This window comes from Herpailurus yagouaroundi, unplaced genomic scaffold, assembly GCF_014898765.1.
Source record: "Herpailurus yagouaroundi ecotype Mexico unplaced genomic scaffold, PumYag 186, whole genome shotgun sequence".
In the NCBI taxonomy this organism is placed as follows: Eukaryota; Metazoa; Chordata; class Mammalia; order Carnivora; family Felidae; genus Herpailurus; species Herpailurus yagouaroundi.
The window spans coordinates 9,758,136-9,782,239 of NW_024412417.1; the positions used below are offsets into that span (position 1 = coordinate 9,758,136).

At 46.6% G+C, this 24,104-nt stretch overlaps 1 protein-coding gene across 5 annotated transcripts in view; it reads left to right on the forward strand.

The window, feature by feature from the left end:
- MATN2 (matrilin 2) overlaps nucleotides 1-24,104 on the forward strand; it is a 130,540-nt gene that overhangs the window by 26,315 nt on the left and 80,121 nt on the right. For all 5 annotated transcript variants that reach the window (XM_040494072.1, XM_040494074.1, XM_040494073.1 and 2 more), the window contains exon 3: nucleotides 14,654-15,223. In XM_040494072.1, the coding sequence (XP_040350006.1) occupies nucleotides 14,654-15,223 (570 nt within the window). The remainder of the gene's footprint in view (nucleotides 1-14,653; nucleotides 15,224-24,104) is intronic.

A 24,104-nucleotide genomic window follows, 5' to 3' on the forward strand; every position in this document is an offset into this window, starting at 1 on the left:
TAGAGGAGAAAGCAGGAAAAGACCTCTCTGACCTCAGCCGTAGCAATCTCTTACTCGACACATCCCCAAAGGCAAGGGAATTAAAAGCAAAAATGAACTACTGGGACCTTATGAAGATAAAAAGCTTCTGCACAGCAAAGGAAACAACCAACAAAACTAAAAGGCAACCAACGGAATGGGAAAAGATATTTGCAAATGACATATCGGACAAAGGGCTAGTATCCAAAATCTATAAAGAGCTCACCAAACTCCACACCCGAAAAGCAAATAACCCAGTGAAGAAATGGGCAGAAAACATGAATAGATACTTCTCCAAAGAAGACATCCGGATGGCCAACAGGCACATGAAAAGATGTTCAGCGTCGCTCCTTATCAGGGAAATACAAATCAAAAACACACTCAGATATCACCTCACGCCAGTCAGAGTGGCCAAAATGAACAAATCAGGAGACTATAGATGCTGGAGAGGATGTGGAGAAACGGGAACCCTCTTGCACTGTTGGTGGGAATGCAAATTGGTGCAGCCGCTCTGGAAAACAGTGTGGAGGTTCCTCAGAAAATTAAAAATAGACCTACCCTATGACCCAGCAATAGCACTGCTAGGAATTTACCCAAGGGATACAGGAGTACTGATGCATAGGGGCACTTGTACCCCAATGTTTATAGCAGCACTCTCGACAATAGCCAAATTATGGAAAGAGCCTAAATGTCCATCAACTGATGAATGGATAAAGAAATTGTGGTTTATATACACAATGGAGTACTACGTGGCAATGAGAAAGAATGAAATATGGCCCTTTGTAGCAACGTGGATGGAGCTGGAGAGTGTGATGCTAAGTGAAATAAGCCATACAGAGAAAGACAGATACCATATGTTTTCACTCTTAGGTGGATCCTGAGAAACTTAACAGAAACCCATGGGGGAGGGGAAGGAAGAAAAAAAAAAGGAGGTTAGAGTGGGAGAGAGCCAAAGCATAAGAGACTCTTAAAAACTGAGAACAAACTGAGGGTTGATGGGGGATGGGAGGGAGGGGAGGGTGGGTGATGGGTATTGAGGAGGGCACCTTTTGGGATGAGCACTGGGTATTGTATGGAAACCAATTTGACAATAAACTTCATATATTGGGGAAAAAAAGAAAAAGAAATGTCAATAGCAATAGTACCCTATTAAGTGCACCATATAAATAAATAAATATTTCTGATAAAAAAAAAAGTACATTTGTTACTATATCTCCAGCTTTTAAAATATCTTGATAACTGTAGTTCAAATACTTGACCTCTTTTCTTAGCCGTTGCATTTATTCATCCGTTTGTTTATTGTGGTAATAGGTACATATAAGATTAACCATCTTAAACCATTTTGAAGTGTACAATTCAATGAGTATATTCCCATTGTTATGCAACCAGCATCACTGTCCAGAACTTTTCATCATCCCAATCAGAAAGTACCCATTAAGAAGTGACTCCCTTTCCCAAGTGACTTCTTTTTTACTTCCTGTCTCTATGAACTTGCTTACTCTAGATACCTCATTTAAGTGGAGTGATGTAATTTTCATACTTTTGTGTCTGACTTTTTTCACTAAGTATAATGTTTTTAAGTTCATCCGTGTTGTAGCATGTATCCAAACATTTTTATGGCTCAAGAGTATTCCATTATATATACAGATAGATAGATACCCATTATACATATATCTATCTATAGATATAGATATAGATATAGATATAGATATAGATACCCATTTTGTTTATCCATTCGTCTGTTGATGGACGTGGGTTGTTTCTACCTTTTGGTTACTATGAGTAATGCTGCTATGATCATTGGCATGCGAGTATCCATTTGAGCTTCTGCTTTCAATTTTTCTTGGATATATACCAAGGATGACATTGCTGAGAAATATGGTAATTCTCTGTTTAACTTTTTGAAGAACTGCCAAACTGTATTCCACAGTGGCTGCACCATTTTACATTCCCACCAGCAATGCACAAGGGTTCCAAGTTTTCTGTATTCTTACCAACGCTTGGTATACTGCGTTTTTTAAATAGTAGCCATCCTAGTGGGTGTTGCATTTTATGTTAGGCATTTAACAAGTTTATTCCGAGAAGGGATCATGGGTTTCACCAGACTGCCATGGAAGTTCTTGGTACAAATAAAGGTTAAGAACCAGGATGAGGGAACCAAAGCCCAGAGATGAAGTGATTCACCGGCAGCACCTATGACTTAAGACCAAGTCTCCCAGGGCTCAGGGGAGCTCTTTTCTCCTCCTGCCATATGGTCTCTTCTCATGTAGACATTTGCCCCAGCCAGTGGTCAGACTGAGTCAGGGCTGGAACCAAGCCATAAACCAACCAGCCACTGAAGCTGAGGCCAGCCCCAGACACAGGCGAGTCAGACATAATCCCTGAATGCGAACCGCTGTAACCTAAAACTACCACACACAACCACAGCAACTAAATTTTTATTCACTCAACAAACATTGAGTACCTTGTGTGAGATCAAATTCCATGTTCAGTTGGAGTGTCTAAGGGGCATCCAAAGGGACATCCCTTGGAGATGCTCAACTGCTAGTTTGGTTTACAGGTTAGAGCTCAGGAGGGAGAAATAACCCTGCCTACGTTTCCTTTAAATACAGAATGGTGTCCTGAACTGTCACTCCTGGATCAGGAGCCTCTAGCTCTGCAGAGACAGCCCAAAATGGCTTCCTTTTTCCTGATAATCTCCTTGTGCCATTTTCTTATGAGCTTGCAGTCAACTGTGGCTCTTGAATCTTCCCACACCTGCCACCACTCTTGTCAGTTGGTGTTAAGAATAACAGTAGCGGGCGCCTGGGTGGCGCAGTCGGTTAAGCGTCCGACTTCAGCCAGGTCACGATCTCGCGGTCCGTGAGTTCGAGCCCCGCGTCAGGCTCTGGGCTGATGGCTCAGAGCCTGGAGCCTGTTTCCCATTCTGTGTCTCCCTCTCTCTCTGCCCCTCCCCCGTTCATGCTCTGTCTCTCTCCGTCCCAAAAATAAATAAACGTTGAAAAAAAAAATTAAAAAAAAAAAATAACAGTAGCTAACTTTTATTAAATGTGAATTCTGGCTTTCCACTGTGTGACCATGAATAAGTAACAAAACCACCCTAACCTGCAGTTGTCTCACTTGTAAAATGGGGATGATAAGAAGTGGGAATGACCATGCAGACAAAGGGCTAGCATGGAGACTGGCACAGAGGAAACATTCAGTAAATGCTCGTTGCTGTTATTGTCAATTTTAAAATTTATTATTAAAAAACACTTTGTGCATTGCAAAATGGAATTAACAGATCCCACTCTATGGTCACATCTTTAAATCTAGGAATTAGGTCTTTTCATCTCAGGGTCTAAGGCATCTGGCCTAGTAGCCTCCCACTAAACGTGTACTGAATGAATGAATGAATGAATGTATGAATGAGAGATGACATTTATTAATATTATTAGTATTACTAATTTGTATTTATTTATTTGAGCATCTACTGACATATAAAATAGCATTTTTAACCATTTTAAACCTTAAATCAGATATTGGTCTTAGAGAAGAATCTCTATTGAATTGACTACATGAGTATTTTAGAAAATATGCATACTTAGCAAAATAGTCTAATAAATTTTATTTTTTCAAATGGCAAAATTTGTACCATCAGATCCATCCCTTCATACATAGAATACATTTTTATTGAGCAGCTATTCTGTAGCAAGCTCGGTATCAGTAGTGAATTCTCTGGGTAGTAGGTAAATTGCAGTTGGCTTAAGCTAACAGTGGTTTTATGAAAAGAGATTTAAATATCTCACAAGAAGTTTGGAGGTCAGTGATTCCCAGCTGGTGGCAGCAGCTCTGTTTTGTCATTGAGGCCAGAGTTCTTTCTAGCTTTTAGATGTGTTGTCCCGGGAGATTGGCTTTCCTTCCTTGGGCTTTTGCCTTGTAGTCACAAGGTGATTGCCGTAGCTCCAAACGTCACTTTTTTCCATGATCATGGTCAAGTCAGGAAGAGAATAAAGAGGACTTTTACATTTCTCAGTTCATTCCTTTTGTCAGAGACCAGAACCTTTTCTGGAAATTTCAGTAGAGTTTCCCTTACTCCTCACTGGCTCAAACTGGATTGAATGCCCACTCCAATGACCTAGTCTGGAGAGTAAGATAACCATGACTGACTTAGTTCAGTAAGGAATCCTTCCTGGTGGGGTGGGATCTGCCCTCATGGAGCTCATGGGCACCTCTTTTCTGCTTGAAATCTTAGCAAGGGAGTAGGAAGGGGTCAAGGAGAGGAATGAATTTTTTTTTTCAACGTTTATTTATTTTTGGGACAGAGAGAGACAGAGCATGAACGGGGGAGGGGCAGAGAGAGAGGGAGACACAGAATCAGAAACAGGCTCCAGGCTCCGAGCCATCAGCCCAGAGACCGACGCGGGGCTCGAACTCACGGACCGTGAGATCGTGACCTGGCTGAAGTCGGACACTTAACGGACTGCGCCACCCAGGAGCCCCGGGAGAAAGCCTGTTTGTAAGACAAACTCAGAGAAGATGTGAGGGGCTTTTTTTTTTTTTTTTTTTTTTTTTAGTGAAACTTTAACAAACTGCTTTACCTTGCAAGGAAATTCATTCAGTTCATTGGAAACTGTTTTCTCCAGGGCTAAACCGGGGCAGCTTTCTCTTTGGCTCCTTTGCAAAGAAAATTGTCCAGGGTTCTGGAAACCACAGTTGTTGAACCTCATATGATGTCTTTTCTTTCAGCTCATGTAACAGCTACTAGAGGAGACTGGTGTGATGTGGCATGTTTTTTCTTTCTTTCTTTTCCTTTTTTTTTTTCTTTTCCATTTTGCTAGCTCGTTGGTACACACTCCCTGAGGGCCTGAGAGAGCTGTGTTCCTAAAGGAATTTATGACAATCAGCAGGGACGACTGAAATTTGAGCTGGTGTCGATCCAGAATCCCTCACTGCTACCCAAAGATGCAAGTTCATTCACCAGAACCTTCTTTAAAAAAGAACAATAGCAGCAAAATCTCATTGTGACATTGGAGAGTATATTTTGCACAAAAGCTTACCAGTGTGCATCTCCACAGCCAGATAGCACCCATCACCCATCCCTCCCAGTGCACTCGTCTCCGTCTGCTCTGCAGACGTTCTCCCTGGTAATAGCCGGGGAAGGTAGACACAGAGCAAACGTGGCCGTAGTGAAATTCCAGCTGCTGCCCGGGACCTTTGGTTCAGCTTGTGGGTGTTGGAAAGACCTTAACAGAATAAGGATTGACGTTCTGACCGTATCTCCGGTGTTCTTGAGAGAAGCACTTGGTATGTGGTGGCTCGACTTTTTACCCAGCTCATTGGAACAAGCAGGTCTGTGATAAAGAACACAAGGGGCCCCTGGGTGGCTCAGTCGGTTAAGCCTTTGACTTTGGCTCAGGTCATGATCTCGTGGTTCGTGGGTTCGAGCCCCACGTTGGGCTCTGTGCCGACAGCTCAGAGCCTGGAGCCTGCTTCGGATTCTGTGTCTCCCTTCTCTCTGCCCCTCTCCTGCTCTCTCTCTCTTTCTCTCTCTCTCTCTCTCAAAAATAAATACACGTTTTAAAAAAAGGAGAAGAAGAACACACAGAGCAGAGAAAAAAACTGGAGGGGCTCTGGCAGGATGGGGGCTTGGCCAGCCACAACATCCCTTCCCTCAGCCCTCTTCCATCTTCTTTCCTCCCCAACCAGGCATTCAAAGCAGGATGAATGGGAGCCAAGGGGGGAGTCCGTGGAAATCAACTCCATCTGGCTGTACTTGTTACTCTTCTCTTCAGTAGTTGGCCAGGAGGTAGAGCACGTATTTGCTCTATATTTTTGCTGTTTGTGCCTCCTTGTTCAGAATTACAGTCTCTAGCGACTCTTCTTTATGGTCAAGGGACGGGCTGTTCTGGCTGAGCCTATGCCATGATTAGGATGACCAGATAATGATTCACCTTACCCTGCGTCATTCCACAGGCTTCTGTATGCTTGTCTCACCGAACCCCTGGACTGTAAGCCCCCAGAGGCCAGGGACTGCATCTTCTACCTGTCAACACCGACAACTCCAGCACTGTATTTTGCCCATAGTGCCTTCAGTTCTCTCCCCTCTGTCTACCAGCCCTGAGCCAGGGGGTGGTGGAACACAGATGAATAAAGCCCAGTGGTGACCCCACAGGTCTGTCTTGCTGTTTTGTGGGTTTGCAGGCCAGTAAGTCTCGTATTTGTGGGATGACATCATGGCACGTTGTCACAAATGGTGCTTAGTGTCGGCACTGCCAGGTGAGGCACAAGGCACTTTTGGACGTGGATGCGTGCAGCAGGTGAATCCCTGGGGCTAAGGCACAGTGGTGCCCCCCACCGCAAGGCACTGGCCCAGGGTAGAGAGTGAAGAAGACATGTACCCTGGGGGAGTGTGTCTTGAGTTGAGCTTTAACTCCCAGGGCTCATCCAGTCTCTGCTTCCAGTCCTCCCCAGATTTCATCGAGGGAAAAATGTGTTAATTGGCAACCAGGAGCCGCAGTTAGGTAAGGCTCTTCTCTGGGACATTTTCCTGTTCATAGGAGACTCTTTACATCACTTCACGTACTGGGAAGTAAGGGCTAACAGTGCAGGTCTTAGCATCAGACTGGCGTGGGTTTGAAATCCTTATCCCAACACCACTCTTTTGCCCCATGCCAGTGGACTTGTTATTCAGACTCTAAGGGTCAGCACTGGGGGCAATAATGGTGCCTGCCTTATTTATTTTCTGAACCTAGTTGAAAGCCAGGACATAGCTGACACGTACATGATCCAACATCAGAAGAGAACATGGGAAAATCCAGGATGTATGGTTGTCATACTAACAAGGTCTCTCTCGGTCTTGGAAAGGGCTTCCTTGATACTGTCTTCTCCTCTGGACTCTTGGCTCAGTGGTACATGATCTTTCTGGCTCACATACCCCTTGGGATGGAGCTCTCAGATTTGTCTCAAGAATCAACGGAAAGAATTACAAGTGTAGATTCCCAGGCACCAGCCCCAGAGAGTCAGATTCACTGCCTGGGGTGAATTCACTGACTAGGTCTAGGGTGCTGCCTGGAGCTCGGCATTTTAAATACACACCCCAGGTGTTTATTCTTTTTTAAGTTTATTTATTTATTTTGAGGGGGGGGGGAATAGCAAGTAGGCTCCACCTTGTCAATGCAGAGCCTGAAGCAGGGCTAGAACCCCTGAACCATGAGATCATGAACTGAGCCGAAGTCTAGAGTCAGATGCTTAACTGACTGAGCCACCCAGAGGCCCCCACACCCCAGGTGTTTCTGATGTCATCAAGACATTGAGGTTACTGCTGTGGGGGTTCTTTCTTATATCTCCACTGAGTGCTCCCAGTGCTCCCAGTTCCTGGAGGATTATCTGCACCTTCTCTCTTCCCTGTCCTTCCACCCCTCCCAGTCATACATGTGCATCAAAAAGATGATGGAGCATCATACCTGGAACTATGTGGATACCAGGGATTCATAGAAGATACCGCATGTGGCTGGGTAGCTCCATGCGTGAGATGCTGGTGGGAACACGTCCAAGCAGAGGTAATTGGGGGAGGTACCCGAGGACTCAGAGGAAGGCCTAATTTAGGCTGGTGGGGTGGGAGCATCAAAGAAAGGTTTTCAGAAATAGGTGCCCACAGGGTTGAGTCTTAAGCTGAGGAGGCAGCCTAGAGAGGATGTAGGAAACTACAGACTAATATTGTCAGGGGATAAGGTATAGGGTAGGGAGGGCTGGGCCAAAGCCTTCATTAGTTCGTTCTCCCATGAACATGATTATTTTTTAAAGTTTATTTGTTTAGTTTGAGAGAGAGAGAGAGCAAGGGAGGGACAGAGAGAGAGAGAGAGAGGGAGAGAAAGAATCCCAAGCAGGCTCCGTGCTGTCAGTGTGGAGCCTGATGTGGGGCTTGACCCCACGGACTGTGAGATCATGACCTGAACTGAAATCAAGAATCAGACGCTCAACCGATTGAACCATCCAGGCACCTCTCCCATGAACATGATTGATCATGCTGTCAGTGACCCTTAGGTGGTGGCTTTGGAAGAAATTGCTTTGATGAAAGAGTATCCTGAGAATTTACAGCTGCCAGGTTTAGCTATTGTGATTCTGATCAATGAAACTCACCAAAATATTCGTTTATAGGGAAGTTCTGCTGTAAAGAGAAGAGTAAGTTCCATTTGCGGGAGAGTCTCTCTATTCTCTCAGGCCAGGAAAGCCATTGATGAGAAGGTTGGGGTGGTGGGGAGTGGGGGGTGGTGCCTGGGTGGCTCAGTTGGTTAGGCGTCCGACTTCAGCTCAGGTCATGATCTTGCAGTTCGTGAGTTCAAGCCCTGCTTTGGGCTCTGTGCTGACAGCTCAGAGCCTGGAGCCTGCTTTGGATTCTGTGTCTTCCTCTCTCTCTGCCCCTCCCCCACTTGCACTCTGTCTCCCTCTCTCTCTCAGAAATAAATAAACATTAAAAAAAAAAAAAAAGAAGAAGAAGAAGGTTGGGGCATTATGGTTGGGTGGGATCTAAGGGCCCAATTGCAAAGGGTCTGGTTGGCAAATCGGTTTCATTCCCCAAGCCCCCTCCAGACACCAGGTGGAGGGAATTCTGGGTGCCAAGCCAGGAGCTGTCCTGTGGCAGAGCTTTGATTCTGAGTCTGCGATTGATTAGGGGTCTCACAGGTGCCAGGTTGGGAAGCCGGGGGGATGGCGTGCAAAGCTTGGGATTTGCCATCCTGGCTTGAGATTTTATCACGTGACTGGCTGACAGGCAGATGTTCTTTCCCTATGGTTTATACCCTTGGGTTTTTGAGCCCTACGTGCAGGGCTTACCATTTATACCAAGTAGATTTAATCTTGTTAGTTTTGACTCATCATTCCAGCACTCAGAAGTCCCTTCTGGTCCTGACTCCGTAGTTTGGCTTACTCGCAGTTGCTCCCGGCATCATGTGTGGTGGTGTTGAGAGACCCGTGAGTGCCCCAGCATTTGGAAAAATGTTTGGAAAATCTTACCAAGTGGGGAATGATTTGCTAATGAGTCCAAAGTATGTTTTAGATGCCATCAAGAAGCCCAGGGTGTTTCCCTAATAGAATATAATCAAGTTTTCAGGATATTCCCCAGGGATTCTTTAGGAGGTTGTGAGTAGAGCATAATGGATTCACAGAGGGCCGTAGCTCATCAACATTTACTGTCAGATGTCTGGCAGGGGTTATACAGCAGCTGGCGACTGACTAATAAGGGAATTGGAGACGGAGGGACTTGACCGTGGTCTTTGCAGCCCTAGCCAAGGAGCACGTGCCCCAATCAAGTGCCCTAAATACAGGGGAGTTGCAGGTTAAGTCACTTTGGGGGCATAGGATAAAAAATAGTCTAAACTGCCTCTGAAATATCCATGAAATCACCTGTAAGTCCCAAGAACTAGTCACAGTCTGGAGGAGGCACAAGGTGACAGAGCCACACGAGGTGGCCTGAGGGGCCATGTCTCAGGCATCTGTGGACATGTACTCATTGAGCATGACACTGGGTAGGGTTGTGGTGCTGTGTTACATGATAGTCTTTTTTTTTTTTTTTTTTAATTAATATTTGAGAGAGAGAGAATCCCAAGCAGGCTCCGCATCGTCAGTGTGGAGCCCGATGCGGGGCTTGAACTCACTAACCGTGAGATCGTGACCTGAGCCGAAGTCAGACACTCAACTGACTGAGACACCCAGGCACCCCACATGGTAGTCTTTTCTCTTGGTCTGTCTGTCTCTCCAGCTGTCTTTCTTTGACCAGCCCATATACCACAATTCACATAAACCAAACGCTTATGGGATGCAGTTTCCCTCGGCCCTCCATCACCCACATCCATCCTGCAGTTTCCCCGGGCCTTGCTCCTACTGATCTCTCAACAAGCACTTGTCAGATGAATGAGAATGGAAATGACCAGCAGCCGGATTTACTGGGCTACTGCTATTCAGGGAGGCAAGCATCTGTTTTATCATTTTATTCAATTTTTTAAAAGACAAATAGGCATGTAGCAGAGAGAAGCCCTTGGCAGGAGGCAGGCAAGTTTGAGCCATAGCTTCCAGGCTGTGATTCCAGGGAAGGAAGGGCCAGTGCAGTCCTGGTGTATCTTGAGTATGCTGAGGGTGACAGGTCTAAAAGAATAAAATCCTTCCTGAGTATTGCTTGGCGGTTAAGAGCGTGGGGTACAGAGGCAGACAAAATGGGTTCAGATCCTGGCTCCCCTCCTTCCTAAATATGAGGCCCTGAGCTAGTTATCTGGCCGTTCTAGGCTCATTGTCATCACCTGTAAAATGGGATAGTAACAGCACCTACTCCCTAAGGTGTTCGTGAAGAACAAAGAAGCCAACAACTGGAAAGTATTCAGAACAAGGCCCAGTACTCATTAAGTGCTCAATAAACAGTAGCTATAAATTATTACTATATTCTTCTGAGTTTCACAACATCCCTGGCAGGTATTATTGTCACCATTTCAGAGAAGAAGAGAGTGAGGGTCAGAGAGCATAAGGAGAGGCGCGAGACCACATGGACAGAAGGTGGCAGAGGCTGGGCTTACACTCAGGTCATAGGACTGTCTGTTGTATCACTAAGCATTTCAGAGTTCCTTTTCAGTCTCCGGATGAAATTATTTTACCCTTATTGTAGATACATATTTTCCTTCCTCAAACATGCTTTGATCTTCCCAGGCAGATGGCACCAAATATTTACTGTACAATTACATGGCCATGATTGAATTTAGCCAGAGCAAGGGAGGCTAATTAGTCAGGGGTCTGCAACCCTGAGGAGAGGAAATCCTTCCAAGGTTGCAACTATAATCCTGCTGGGGTAGAAATGTTGCTTAAAATTGTCCTGGCTCAGGTTCAAGGGTAAGAGGCACTAGTTTCCCCAACTTTGGGGGCTTTGAAGACAAGCTGACTGTACTGAAGTGCTGGTGACAAGGTCCAGACTGTCAACTTTGTGGTTCAAGGGATGACATTTTATGATGTGCCCAAAGACCCTCATCCAGTGCTGTTGAAGGTCCGTCATGAGGGGCCAGAAGGAAGATTGCACGCTCTTCTCCCAGGCTAGGGACACAGGGATGTCATTTATCAGAACCTGTATGTGAAGGGAACACACAGAGGAGAGTCTAGAAACACCTCTTAGCAGTCCCACATGGAAAAGCTGTGGGGTTCTTCACAGCAAATATTTCAGAATGTCCCCAGCATCTACAAAGCTCATATTGTAATGCCAGCTGTATTGAGAATTTCCAAGGTGTCCACCATGAGGTAGAGGAAGAGCCATTAGTATAGTTCCAGGTCTGACCCTAACGAGCCATAAGGCCTCACAGAGGTGGAATCACATTTCTAAGCCTCAGTTTCCCCTTCTGTAAAGTGAGTGACTTGGACTTTATTTCGATCCCTCCAGCTCTAAGAGTTTATTAGTCTATGAGTCTATGAACCAAAGTTCCAAAGTGGCTATGCTTCCTCACAAAATGGCAAGATTTGGGTCTAGAATCTATGTCTCTATTAGCAGAATCTACACTTGCTCTAGACCTTCCTGACTTTGTGGTTTTCATCCACCTCCTTGAACTGACGGCTGTGGCTCAATCCCTTTCACCTGAAACCTTGCTCCACCACCCAGAATTCCATTGAACTCTGCAAATGTTGACCGAAGACTTACTCGGTTCCCACCTGCATGGTTAGGCAGATGAATGCAACTGTTTCCCACTTGGGGGAATTCATGGTGAGATGGTGAGGTCCAGACTTGCCAGAACTTTGTTTCTCCAGAGATCCCTCTAGTACCTAAACTAGGGGTTCTCACAGTGTGGTCCCTGGGCCAGCAGCATCAATTTTGCCTGGGAACTATCTAGAAATGCAGATTTTCAGGTGTCACTCTAGATCTACAGAATCAGAAATTCTGGAGGTGTGGCCCACCGATCTTAGTTTTGAACAATCCTTGAGACGATTGGGAGGTACCTCAAGTTTGAGAACCACCGGACTGGCCTTCTCAGGGACAAGCTGAAAGACTGTGGTCCTCAACCCCTAAGGGACCTGAGGAGTTCTCCTGAGGAGCACTCGGTCACTCGGGCCGCCAGGACTGGCTTTCAGCTCACAGCCACAGCTCCCTTGGCACCTCCCACAATATTTCGAACCTGTGTGGTGTTTTTGTAAATGCCCAGGCGTTGTGGAAACTACACATTTGTTTTGACGGGAGCTAATCCAGTTTAGCACATAATTCCCCATGGAACTTCCAGGCTTCCCTTTAAATTGACTGTGATGCTTGATGGGATGTTGACACCATGACTAAGACCCACAGCAAAGATCCCAACCCCAGAGGACCTCCTGCTTCCAAAAATCTCCCGAGGAAGAGTTCTCAGGAAGCCAGTCTGCTGTCTCCTCTCTCCCTCCCAAGAAGGCTTTCCTTAATATCTTCCTCCATGGCAGGGTCTGAGCCTGGTTGCAGTTCTCCCCAGCAGGCGGAGGTCACTGGGTCACATTCTCCCTGCAGTGAGTTCAGACATCAAGGGTGGGGTGCGGGTGGCTCCTGGAGAGGGGCCAGCCTGGGTCCTGGCCCTTGTCTTCTGTCCTGGGACCTGCGGGTCTGTCGTCCACGGCTCCGACCCAGGGCTGTATGCTAGACCATCGGCACCTTTGTGAAAATTACAAGAGGCAGCCCTTCCAGCTGCTTCTCGGGGTGGACACAGCCCCTGGGGTTCAAGATTTCAGCCCCTTGCCTCATAGGGCAGGTGCCTGTGCGCAGGAACAGCGGCCTTCTCCCCAGCCTGGGCCCAGCAGGAGACAAATGGGGGCGGTGTGGGCAGATAAGGGGGTTCCCACACACAGGACCCAAGGCTACACTCTTCACCAGCATCAGTTTCTTGAGTTCTAGCTACCACCTAATGCTGTGGGTGTTGGTATTGTCTCCATATAGGTTTTTTTTCTGTATTATAAGCAATTTTCAAACTTTCAGTGCCTCCATTTTCTTGTGTATCCAAATGGATATGACACTAGTCTTTCCCCTTAAGAGCTTGTTCTGAAAATCAAATGAGACCATAGAGAAGAATGCACTCTGGAAAATAGATTTTAAAACATCCCACAAACGTCAGGTTTTATATTGATCTTTCTCCCAGAGTCCTTGAAGGCAGTTTCTGGGGCCTCTGGTTTGAGAAACACATTTTGAATTCACACAGCCCCGGCTTTATGTGTGGGTGCAGCACAAGGTTGGTCTCCTGCCAGGAGGCTGTGGTTTGGGGGTGCTTCCTTGCCCCCAGATCGGAAGACTTGTGAGGCCACGCGGTGGACGAGGTGTGTGTGCAGGAGCTCGGGGCAAGTCACAGCCTGGCAAGCCGGCCTGGACAGGATGACCTCATGGGCCTTTCCACTTTTCATCTCGATGACTGGGTTCACTGTTTCATATTTGGCTTCCTCTCTCTTTCTTGCAGCTGTGGTGATTGGGATTTAGGGCAAGCATTTGGGATCCCTCTTCTAATCCCTGTCAAATCTGGATTTAGCAACAGAGTCCGGGAAGGGGAGGAGGCACCCCCCCTTTGGCTGGAGGCAGTAGCTCAGAACATCGGAGAAATTCCTCCACCCTCTGAGGGAGGAGGCCTCTCATCTCATCCCCTATCAGCCTCTTCCCAGGATGTGATGAGTTTCACCCACAGACTCAAACCTCTTCTAGCCTCCTTGTTTGGGGGTTTCTGGAACAAGTATGGTGGGGGTGAGGGAGAGACTTAACATTTGCCTTTTTCCCGTTAACTGTGTCCTTTGTCTCTCGGTCAGTCCCTTCTCCAGCTTCAGCACCTGCTCACCTCATTGAGGTGGAGGCCCCCTCTCAACCAGTACGGCAATGGTCGGCATCAACCACCTTGCAAACCACTGCCACCCTCATTGGCTTGTTATTATGTAACCTCCCTACAGGTGAGCTGAGTTACGTGGTGTGATGTTAATATACTGTGCTCATCACCGGTGGCATCAGGTGCACATTTCCCAGGCCTTTCGTAGCTGGCTCGGGGTTACTCTCCAACTCCGTTCCTCTCTGCACCTCCTAGCAGCCCTTCACCGCTCACTCCATTTCCACCACCCTCGTGCCATCGTCGGCTTCTGTTCACGTGTGTGCCTCCATGTGTTCCTCCTCTGGATGCGAACGCCGCATGAGACCAGTTCACGTCCTATCTCCTTGACCCCAGCCCCCTAACATCTCCGTTCTCTGAACATCTAGTGTCGGCACCGCGTAATTATTCTTTCATTTGTTCCGTTAGTTAAGTTCCCGAGGTGGATCGTAAGCTCCTTGACGGTGGTCCCATCCTAGGCTTATTGCATATTCCCTGCAGTATCCAGCCAGGCTTATGTGGCATGCAGTAAATAATAAAATCATTTCGGCCCCGCTCAGGTGTGTGCCCACCTAAAAACTGTATTGATGGCTTTCTAGAAACTGAAGTGTCCATTTATCTTGCAAAAATAAATAGTATCTTTGTAGCCAATACTCATGATCACACAGTCATGCACAATTTTTTTTACCCTTACAGCTTCCCCGGGCAGGGAAGAAAAGCCCGTGGAGATTGGAAGTCTGGAAGGTGACCTCCAGCCCTAGGATTTCCAACAACAGCCAGGCTGCCCTGGGCCTTAGCACTCTTCTAATGGATCTGACCTCTCCTCTTTTCCCCAGAGAGCTCCTGTGAGAATAAGCGGGCAGACCTGGTCTTCATCATCGACAGCTCCCGCAGCGTCAACACCCACGACTATGCAAAAGTCAAGGAGTTCATCGTGGACATCTTGCAATTCTTGGACATTGGCCCTGACGTCACCCGAGTGGGCTTGCTGCAGTATGGCAGCACCGTCAAGAACGAGTTCTCCCTCAAGACCTTCAAGAGGAAGTCTGAAGTGGAGCGTGCGGTCAAGAGGATGAGGCACCTGTCCACGGGCACCATGACGGGGCTGGCCATCCAGTATGCCCTGAATATCGCATTCTCAGAAGCAGAGGGGGCCCGGCCGCTGAGGGAGAATGTGCTGCGGGTCATAATGATCGTGACCGACGGGAGGCCGCAGGACTCCGTGGCCGAGGTGGCTGCAAAGGCACGGGACACGGGCATCCTGATCTTTGCCATTGGTGTGGGCCAGGTGGACCTCAACACACTGAAGGCCATCGGGAGCGAGCCCCATGAGGACCACGTCTTCCTGGTGGCCAACTTCAGCCAGATGGAGTCGCTGACCTCGGTGTTCCAGAACAAGTTGTGCAGTAAGTCCTGCTCCTCTGGGGCTCTTCCAGGGGAAATCATGAGGATTCCTTTTTTCATCTAGTTGTTTCTGTGCTACCTTGTCCCAGGTACTGTGTTGGCAAGGGGTGTTCAGCAAAGGCCAGGATAGACATGGCATTCTCCTGGAGTTACACTCTGGCCAAGGAGACAGATAGTGAGGCTGTAATGATGCAGATAAGTAAGTAACTGCAGTTATAACAGTATCATAGAGGAAGAATTCAGGGCAGGACCCAACCTAGACCAGGGTGCCCAGGGAGAATCCTCTGGGGGAAGGGACGTTTGAACTCAGACAGCAGAATGAGTACAAGTAGATGGGCAAAGCTTTTCTCCAACACATTGGACTGCCCTGGCGTTCCTTAAGCTAGAATTCATGAGTTGGAGTAGACATGGGGACGGGAGGGCAAAAAAATTCCATAATGTCTCCTTGGATGGGGCCGAATACCAAGCATTATTGCCCCATGGTGGTGCTAGTGGTGGAGATTTTTCTCTTCGAAGAGGCCCAGTGCACGGGGAGGGCTGAGATTTGGTCCCCTCCTTCTGTAAGGGGGATACCTGCCCACATCCTTGAGCTGCCTTCTGCTTCAGGGGTCCTCTGCCCTCTCTTGCTTTCTGACCCTCCTCTCCACAAGGCTTCTCTCTCCCTTGCTTGCCAGCCTGCGCTCAGTTACCTGCGCCCAGGGCTCCTGCCTCAGCTTTCAAGAGCAGGTCCGCTTGCCCTCTCCCCAGTTTCCTGCTTCTGCAGCTGGCTGCTTGTCCTTTCTTCCTCCAGGGGGGCAGGGGCTCAGGGGGCCACCCAGCCTCCTCTCTAGTCCTTGGAAACTGGAGACGTGCCTCCTGACCTGGTAAACAGTGTCTGGTGTTACCTTGCCCTTATCCATCTGTCCCTGTCCCCTCCAACTGTCACGCTTTTTTGATGGGAAAGCAAAAGGAAAAAACCTATTTGGAAATAACTAGTGTTCCAAAGTATGAGTATGTGTGGAGAATGAGCTTAGGACCAGACTCATCTCCAGCTCCCCAAGACCAGGGGCTCTGAGGACTCTTTTCTCAGACTCTTACACAGCCTTGGGACCCCCACTCCTCCCGCTGAAGCCTCAGGGAGGAAAGATGGTGTGTTTTGATGTGTTGGTTTTTTTTTTAATCCCCTGCTGAGAACTAACCTCAAAAAAGCAGAGACTCCATCGTTTTCTTGACTCTCAAGTCAAAAGATGTACTTAAAAAAATCAATGCCATGAAGGAAAAAAGAACCTTTTTCTCTGCAATGTCTCTTGGAGAGTTTTCAAAAGTGCCGTTTGGCCTGGCACGCAGAAGGGCCGTGTCAATGGGTGCCATGGCCCAGGTTGCCCGGTAAAACTTCAACCAGAAGAACGCGCTGCAAACATTTTAAGGTTTATGACTTTAAATGACTTCTGCAGAATTTATGTTCCCCTTTTCCTGGAAATATTAAAAAAGAAATTGGTTCCATGACAGTATTGATGGGTTTATTCATTTGTCTTGGAAAATGTCAATGGAGTTCTTTTATAAGCGCTCTGGATTTATCAGGAAATGGAAAGGCGATATGAGGCTAAGGATGTGGACTTGTGTGAATAAGGACCTTTTCTGTGTGCTTTATGGTCAGGCAGCAAAATTAAAAGGCAGTTTGGATCCTCTGCCCCGCACTTTGTTGTAATCTGGAAGCTTTTAAGAAAATATTGGGATTATGCCATTCGTTCGTTGGTGTGGCCCAAGAACCCAGGCCCCCTGCCTGCCCGGAGGAGACCAGTTTCTCTCCCACCACGTGGCAGGGTTCTGCTGAGCAGACCTGTCAACCGTCTTGACAGGTTGAGGAGGTCCTGAGGCCTCTTTATCAACTGTGCAGTAAAGATTTCAATAACTAATATTTATAAAGCACTTACTCTTCTGTTTTTATATTTGATCCTCACAAAAATCTGGGGGAGGCAACACAATACCATCCCTCCCCTCTTCACACCTTAGTAACTGCTTATGTGAATTCCCTGAGAACATATAGCCAGCAGGTAGTGGGTTCTCCTTCCGAAGCTCTTGCTCATTTCACTCCTCTGCACGCCAGGGGTTATAGATTCCTCTTTTAAGGTAAACCATTTTCTGGTGGCCACCTCCACAGTCCAGCCATGCTGAGTAAACCAACTTTGAGGTTGACATTCACCCCAGAATTTATAGGAAGCTTTGTAGGGTAGGGGAAGAGCAGACTTGAGTCTCAATGTCCCCACCTGCCACCTATATGATACCTAGCAAATCCGCTTGTCCTGGGCTAGGTACTTTCCATATGTTCTTCATTTAATACTTACAACAAGCTTATGAGGCAGATGCTATTATTATTCTCATCTTACAGAAGTGGAAACTGAGGCTTAGAAAGGATAAGCAACTTCAGATAGCAGGATCGGAGATTCAGTTTGCAGTTTCTCTGGCCCAAGCTCTTACCCTACCCTCCACGTGCCAGGCCTGAGGGTTCCAGGCTGGTAGAAAGATGCTCTCATCACAGAGAAGTGGGATGTTGGCTCTCCAAAATGTGCACCTCAGAGGCCTTGGAGAGGCACCAGGGACTGAGGGAACTCTGGTCAGAGAATACCTGGGTCTCCCTAGGAGCTTCTAGAAAGCTTTAAAAAGGAGATAATAATAATCATCATTGCCATTTATTTATTTATGTACTTATTTAAAAATTTTTAACTGTTTTATTTATTTTTGAGGGGGGGAGGAGAATGCGTGGGGGAGGGGCAGAGAGAGAGGGAGACAGAATCCAAAGCAGACTCCAGGCTCTAAGCTGTCAGCACAGAGCCCGATGCGGGGCTGGAACTTATGAACCATGAGATCACGACCTGAGCCGAAGTCAGACGCTTAACCAACTGAACCACCCAGGTGCCCCTAATCATTACCATCTATTGACATTAATATGTTCATGCACTGTTTTGAGCTATTAGCCTACATTAATTCATTTTATTCACACAAGAAACCTGTGAAGTAGGTACTTTTACAATTCTCATTTTACAGAAGGGAAAACTAAGACCCACAGAGGTTCAATGACTTATCCAAGGTCACACAGCACTGTGGTAGCGTTGAGATGTGAGCCCAGGCATTCTGGCTCAGTGTCCACATCTTGACCATTAGGTGCTACAAAAACTTGAAAGATGAATAGGAGTTTCCTGGCTAACTGAGGGGAGTGAGGTGGGTGACGGCGGTAAGCCAGGAAAGGAAAGATATTTTCACTTGATTGTTCCATTTCATTAAAACAACAGTAACAGCAGCAGCAGCAAAGAACTAGTCCAGATTCTCTCTTAGTTTTATAACCTGCTAAAGAGACACGACCCACGTTTGAAAAATGCTGACGAAGGGGTAGGCAGGAAAGTGGAGGCCATGGTGCAACTAGGGACAAGATTTCAGAGGGAAGAAGGGCTGGGGCTCCTGTGCTTCGAGCAGAGCTGACAAGCTCTGCTTATCTGCGGATCGGGTCGGAGGAGACAGGCAGTCTTCCTGTGTGGTCAGAGCTGGTCCTTTATTGTCAAACTAGGAAGAGATTAGGCTCTGGAGCCAGGCTGCCCTTGAGTGGGAGACCTGGCTCTGGCTGTCACTGCCTGTGTGGACATGAACTTGGGCACAGCAGCGGCTTTTATCTGCCGGCGGTGAATTCCCACACCAGCCACAGCAAGGCGGAGGCCGCTGAGGTTCCATTCTCAGGCCACCCCTGAGGGCACCAGAGAAACTTGGAGACCAGGTAGCCTGTGAATTGAGGCCCTGTCTACAAGACGACCAAAACCTACACACCCTGGGCTCTGCCATTTTTGCCACCCAGGGAGAGAGGACACTGAATTTAGGCGCTGAAAAATGCAGGTCTATCCTGAGCTTTCTGATGACTCATTGTAACCTGGGCGGGGCTGATTTTAAGTAACCTCTTGCTACCTGTTGTATCAGCCAAGCCGGGTATTTGGAGCCTAGAGGCTGGCAGTTCCTACCCTAACAGCCCCACCCCGCCCAGGCCAGGCACAAATTAAGGCTCTAATAGCGTTCCTAAGACACACCTTTCATCCACCAGCCTGGGCGAAGTCTACACTTTTTATTACAGCCCTTTGGGGCTCTGGTGTTAAGCGGGAGGCCAGATGGATTTCAACAAATGCTGACTCTACGTACCCAGTAATTGTTTCTTTCTAGACCCCCAGGCAGCCCTACAATTCCTTCGATCATTTATGCATCTGTTAATAGGCATTTATGCACATTCATATTTCCTAGTTAAAAAAAAAAAAAAAAAATCCAGTCCTGGGTGGCTCAGTCGGTTAAGCGTCCAACTTTGGCTCAGGTCATGATCTCATGGTCTGTGGGTTTGAGCCCTGCGTTGGACTTTGTGCTGACAGCTCAGAGCCTGGAGCCTGCTTTGGATTCTGTGTCTCCCTCTCTCTCTGCCCTCCCCCACTCACGCTCTGTCTCTCTCTCTCTGCCTCTCAAAAATAAATAAACATTAAAAAAATTTTTTTTTAATCCAGTCTTGCCAGTGACCTAGTCTGCTGATGAGTGATTGCTTCCCCAGAGTACAAGGCCTTGACCCAGTTACAACCTACCAGGCCTTCTGAGAAATGCGTCTGCTGCTGGCCAGTGGAGGAGGCAGGACAGTCACCTCCCCTTCAGCACACCACAGAGGCCGGTCCCACGGGATGGCAGGGGTGGGAGGACCCCATTGCTTTTGGGAACACCAATCACTCATCCGTAAAATTTTACACACGGAAAATTTTTACTTTATCTTAGTAAAAAGATTTGAGATTGTTTTGCTTGAAAGTAACCGAAGTTCCATTTGAACTAGCTTTTAAGGGGGAGGGGTCGTATCATATTACCCCGTGGAAATAAGTGGAAGAGTAACGAATGACAGTCCCACTTTCTCTCCACCTTCTCCTTCTGCCTCCCGTTCCTCTCTGTTCCATGGGCAGAAAGCATGCACCCTGTCAGCCCCCGACAGGTACCTGCCCTTGGTTTAAGCCTCTCTTCCCTCAGTTCTAGCTCCTGGATACCAGGAAAGGACTCTGATGGTCACACCCTGTGCTGGTCCGTGGCATCCAGGAGCGGGGCTGCCTCATTCCAACACATGGGCAGCTCCTACAGGTCCCATGCATTTGAAGTGAGAAGGAAGGGCAGTTTGTAGAAAAGGTGGCATGGGGGGTGGTGCTACCCAGACAAAATAATAAGTGTCTGTACTAAGGGTCCCTAGACACCATTCATGACTTTATTCTACAGGTAAAGAAACAGGTCTGAAAGGGCTACCCAACTTACCTGAGCTTCCCTCCCTTGATCAAGGCAGAGCAGAACCGGAATCCAAGTCTTCTGGCTTCTTATCTGGTACGCTTTCCATTATACCAAGTCACAGTCTCCTGGTTCTAATTCTTTTACGGCACACGGGCAAAACAAGCCTCTTTTAATTTCCCCATTTGACAGCCGAAGGAAGTGGAGTTTAAGGAAATTAAGTAATTCCTACAAAGTCATACTAAGTTGTGAAGCTGAGCATTCAGGCAGTCTGCTTCTAGAAGCCGCCCTCTTCAACACTGTGCTGCCTGCTGCCCAACAGCTATTTCCTCTGCCTCACATCTCCTGCCCCCTTGTATTGTCTGCCAGGGTCCAGATGGGAAGATGGGCACCGGTCATCACCTGGGCCTCACACCAGTGGATAACTGGTGTGTGGCTGGTTTCCAAACTTGAGACTTCCTTCATTACAGAGAGGGACACACTGAAAGTTCTTCAGGAATGCCCCCCGCCCCCTGCCATGCCTGTGGGTAGTTGGGCTCCAGCAGTCTAGGAAAGAAAGAGAACAGTGCACAGCAAATGCATTTTAAAAACAGGATGATTTTCCACTCATAAGGCTGTCAAAACTTAACCATTTTGATAATCCCGAGCACTGAGGTTTTTTACTCTCATGCATTGCTGGTGTGAACCAGCTTGCAAGGCAATTAGGCCACGTCTCTTCAAACTAGGATCCAGTCCTAGCAAAACCACCGCACTTGTGCTCAAGGAGATGTATCTGAGAATATGCATCCCAGCGTCAATGCAAGTGAAAATCTGGGAACTGTGCAAATGACGGCTGATGGGGAAATGGCTAAATACAATGAGGAAGAATCATAGGACCGATAGATAAAGCAATTGAAGGGAATAAAACAGATCTAACATATTTGATCAGATCTGAGATATACAGTCAATTCTCATTATTCTCAGTGATTATGTTCTATAAAGTCCTGGTGGATGCTGAATTTGCAAATACTGAACCACGACTCCTGGGGGAGATAGGGAGCTAGGTTCCTACAAGCCTCTAGTCTCCACATTTTTGTTAACTGATCAATACATAAACTGTTCTATGTGTCTAGAGGCACCTTATGTGATACACACGTTGATTCATTAACACTGAGCTCACAGCCAGCAGCACTGTTGTTGAAGCCAGAGCCCGAAGTGTATCTAGCGCACTTTCACCTGTAAGGCGCCTGCTGCCTGCTTGCACCCAGAAGCACTAGACGCACATCACTGAGCGCGTCACATCAGCAAACGCTAGCACTTCGGCATTCTGCTCGGGGCCGTGTTAAACAGCAAAATCACCCACACAAAAAAAAGCCCAAAAATCGAAAAACGAGGCACCAAATAGACCTCAAAAAGGACAGTTGTGTACTGTCTGAGAACTGAAACAAGGAGGCCACCTCAGCTGGCAGTGCGCACATCGGGCGACTCAAATTTTTCATGACTGAGCCTGTGTTGATTTCACTGTGAGTATCGATTTCAGGGTTACAAATACATTTTAGTGAGTAGGCGAGTTCACAAATACGGAATCTGTGAATAATGGGGATCACCTGTTTGCAGCTTCACATCATAACATCTTTCACATTGGGGTGCATCTTAGATTCCCTGTAGATAGTATATGCATCAGTACAGATAGAATCTGCAGTTAGTGTTGAGTGAAAATCCAAGGTGACGACCACTACGTGTAGGATGAGCTCCCACATATAAAATAAGACAATAAACCACCACGCTTCCCAATGCTACATGCGGCTGTGTATGGAGCAGTCCCTGGGACACGGTTCTAAGTATTTTACCATCTTAATTATTTTAACCCTCACAAGGCTCTTATGAGGTAGGAGCTATTTTTATCCCCATTTTTTGAGGGGGCTGCAAAGGGAGAGGGGGAGAGAGGATCTTAAGCAGGCTCCATACTCAGTGTGGAGCCCCACGTGGGGCTCGATGTGGGGCTCCATCTCATGACCATGAGATAGTGACCTGAGCCAAAATCAAGAGTCAAACGCTCAACTGACTGGGCCATCCAGGTGCCTCTTATCCCCATTTTATATAAAATGGTTAAGAAAATTGTCCATGGTCACAGAAACATATTTTTTCACACCAAAGTAAAACTGATTGATAGGATTTAACTACTAACTTTCCAAACATTGTTTGTATCTTTTTTAAAAGTTTATTTATTTATTTTTATTCTTTAAGTGTAATTTATTGTCACATTGCCTTACATACAACACCCAACAAGTGTTGGGTGCCATCCCAACAAGTGCCCTCCTCAATGCCCATCAACCACTTTCCCCTCTCCCCCAACCCCCATCGACCCTTAGTTTGTCCTCCTATGGTTTGCCTCCCTCCCTCTCTGTTTGTAACTATTTTTTCCCCTTTCCCTTCCCCCACGGTCTTCTGTTAAGTTTCTCAAGATCCACATACAAGTGAAAACATACGATATCTGTCTTTCTCTGACTGACTTATTTCACTTAGCATAATACCCTCCAGTTCCATCAACTAATGAATGGATACATTTATTTATTTTGAGAGAAAGAGAGAGAGCACGTGCGTGTGTGCGCGAGCAAGGGAGGGGCAGAGAGAGAGGGAGAGAAAGAGAATCTCAAGCAGGCTCTGAACTATCAGTGCAGAGCCCGACAGAACCCGTCTCAAGGTTCATACCCCCAAAACCCTGAGATCATGACCTGAGCCGACATCAAGGGTGGGACGCTTAACCGACTGAGCCACCCAAGTGTCCCCATTATTTGTATCTTAACAGGAGTTAAAACACAGACTATCATAAACTCACAACAATCAATCTTAATCGTATTGTTAAAAATTTTTGAAGTTTTACTCCCCTACTTTATTTATTTCCCACTGTATTTCTTACTTAGAAGTAACCAGACATATATGTTAAGACACACCATCAGTTTCACCAGTAGCTCCGTTTTCCTAAGCACGGGATTAATGAGATTGTTCTTAGCTTTTGAAAGCCTCTTTTATTTGGGCTTCATAAAAATGTATTTCTACATATGGACATCTTTTTTGTTTATGAGAACACTTGCATAACTTGTACTCTGTTTATAATGATGCTTGTTAATTTTAAATATGTTCAAGTTGAATTATATTGAATAAAATAATAAATTAAGATGTAAAAAAAAGAGAGAGAGAGAATTTTTATGAGCTCCAGACAGACTTATGCAAGAATTGATATATCTGAAAGCTGAGGTACTTCAGATACTAAATTCAGTAATATTTTAAATTGACAGAAAGATTAAGGAAACATGGAACTTAGGAATGAATTTTTTACTCCAAAATATTGTGTATAACACTTTCGCATATTAAAAGATTGCTCTTGGGATTTACGGCCCCCAAAAATTGTTGACTCTTACCATATCTTCATTTAATAGCTTTTCCTACAACCCCATTGCTGCCTACTGAAAATCCACATGTTAGCCAAAGCCCCCTCTGGTATCAGCAAACTTTCTGATTCCCCAATTGAGTATTATTAATTGAACCATGAAATTTCTTTTTTGTAGATCATTTTTGACCTATTTTAGTGGATATTGGCAATTTCATATGGCACCTTAGCGTCATTTCCCTTTAACCTTCTGTGGC